General features: G+C 71.1%; 1 protein-coding gene across 1 annotated transcript in view; it reads right to left on the bottom strand.

The window, feature by feature from the left end:
• LOC113981292 (neurexophilin-4-like) overlaps window positions 1-1,411 on the bottom strand; it is a gene marked incomplete at its 5' end in the record, with an annotated part of 2,501 nt that extends 1,090 nt beyond the window's left edge. Inside the window, one exon of the mRNA XM_027708608.1 lies at window positions 1,319-1,411. Within this exon, the coding sequence (XP_027564409.1) occupies window positions 1,319-1,411 (93 nt within the window). The remainder of the gene's footprint in view (window positions 1-1,318) is intronic.
• Window positions 1,412-1,478: the final 67 nt, after the last annotated feature.

The raw sequence follows: 1,478 nt of genomic DNA, 5'->3' as shown, positions 1-1,478 counted from the left end.
CCCTCCTGCCCATGCCCCTCCTCATCCTCCTGCCCCTCCTCACCCTCCTCCTGCACCAGCTGGGCCGGGACCGCAGCGTCCCCTTCCCGAGGCTCCCCGGGTCGCTGCTTTGGGCACCGGCGAGCGGAGCCAGCTGCCATCCCCAGCCTGGGACCCCAACTCTGACACACCTCCTGTCCCTCATCCCCCCCTACCCACCTGCTCCCCCGTGCCCCCATCCCTCACCCCGCCTCTCCCGGGGTGCCCGCCGTGCCCTCCTGCCCTGCCAGCTGCTCCGGCATCCAGGGCGCTGCTCCAGCAGCCCCGGGCTCGTCAATCACTGTCGCCCTGAGCTGGCAGGTGCTCCGCTGCTCCGGCACTTTCTGCTCTGGATGACCTGGATCCCGGGGGAAGGGAGGAGGGGGGAGCGGGGCGGGGGGCAGAGGCAGCAGCTGGAGGGGCTGGGGAGGAGCCTGGGGGGCTGTTGGGGCGGGCCCGGGGAATGGCTCCAGCTCATCCCGGCATCGCCCACCCTGCACAGTGTTTCCTGCTTGGGAACGACCTCCATCGGGAATGATGGGGGTCCTGTGACCGTCCTCAGAGAGGGGGAAGCCCCCCCGGCCCCCTTCTCCACGGCCAGGTGGGTCTGGGGGGGTGTGTCTCTGCTTGAGCACCATGGGGGGGGGCCCAGCCGTGGACCCCCACACTTGCTGTGGAGCCGGGGGGGCTCCATCCAATCCACCCCTGTGGTCCATCACCTCGTCCCCCCGCTGTGTGCCGGGCTGAGCCCCTAAACCTGCTCTGGCACGAGAGGAACGCTGGGCAGGCACAGGCAGCTCCACGGGGCCGTGGGAAGGGGATCTGGGGGGTCTCAGCCCATCGTGGGGGTGCGGGGGGGGGACGGGGTGTGCGGTGCAGAGCTGTGGCTCAGCATCCATCCCCTCACCACCCCCCCGGCCCGGCCAGCCCCCCGCCCCCCCCCCGGCTCCCCCCGAGCGCCGCCGCTGCCTTCGCCCTTATCTATATTTCAACGCAGCTTCAAAGCCCGGCTCCTTCGCCTGCCAGAGAGGGAGGGCAGGACCGGGATGGCAAGATAACGGGAGGAGGGGGAGAGGGGCACCCCCGGGCTGGGAGAGACGCATTTCGGGCGGGAGGGGGGGGTGGTTGCAGCTCCCCCTGCACCCCAGCTCTGCTCCATCACTGCATCCATCAGACCTCGAGCCCCTCACATCCCGCCCTGGGGAGGTGGAGGGGGAGCGGTGACCCCACAACTGGGAGCCCCCCCAAACCCGCCTGTGCCCTCAGCGAGGGGCCAGGGGCTGCAGCCCCCAGGGAGCACCCGCAGCAGCACAGGCTGCCGAGCCCCCACCACCGGGCAGGGATTTCTGGAGGTTTCCGAGAGCTCTGCGCTGGATTTCCATCGCAGCCAGGGCTGGGAGCCAGGGCCCGGCCCCGGCAGCACTGCGGGCACCTGCACCCTCCTCCCCTGCCTCAGTTTC

Source organism: Neopelma chrysocephalum, unplaced genomic scaffold (assembly GCF_003984885.1).
Source record: "Neopelma chrysocephalum unplaced genomic scaffold, ASM398488v2 Primary Assembly neopelma1_96422, whole genome shotgun sequence".
Classification (NCBI taxonomy): domain Eukaryota; kingdom Metazoa; phylum Chordata; class Aves; order Passeriformes; family Pipridae; genus Neopelma; species Neopelma chrysocephalum.
Note: the sequence above shows the minus strand (reverse complement) of the source record. Positions and strands in the feature narration are given on the sequence as shown.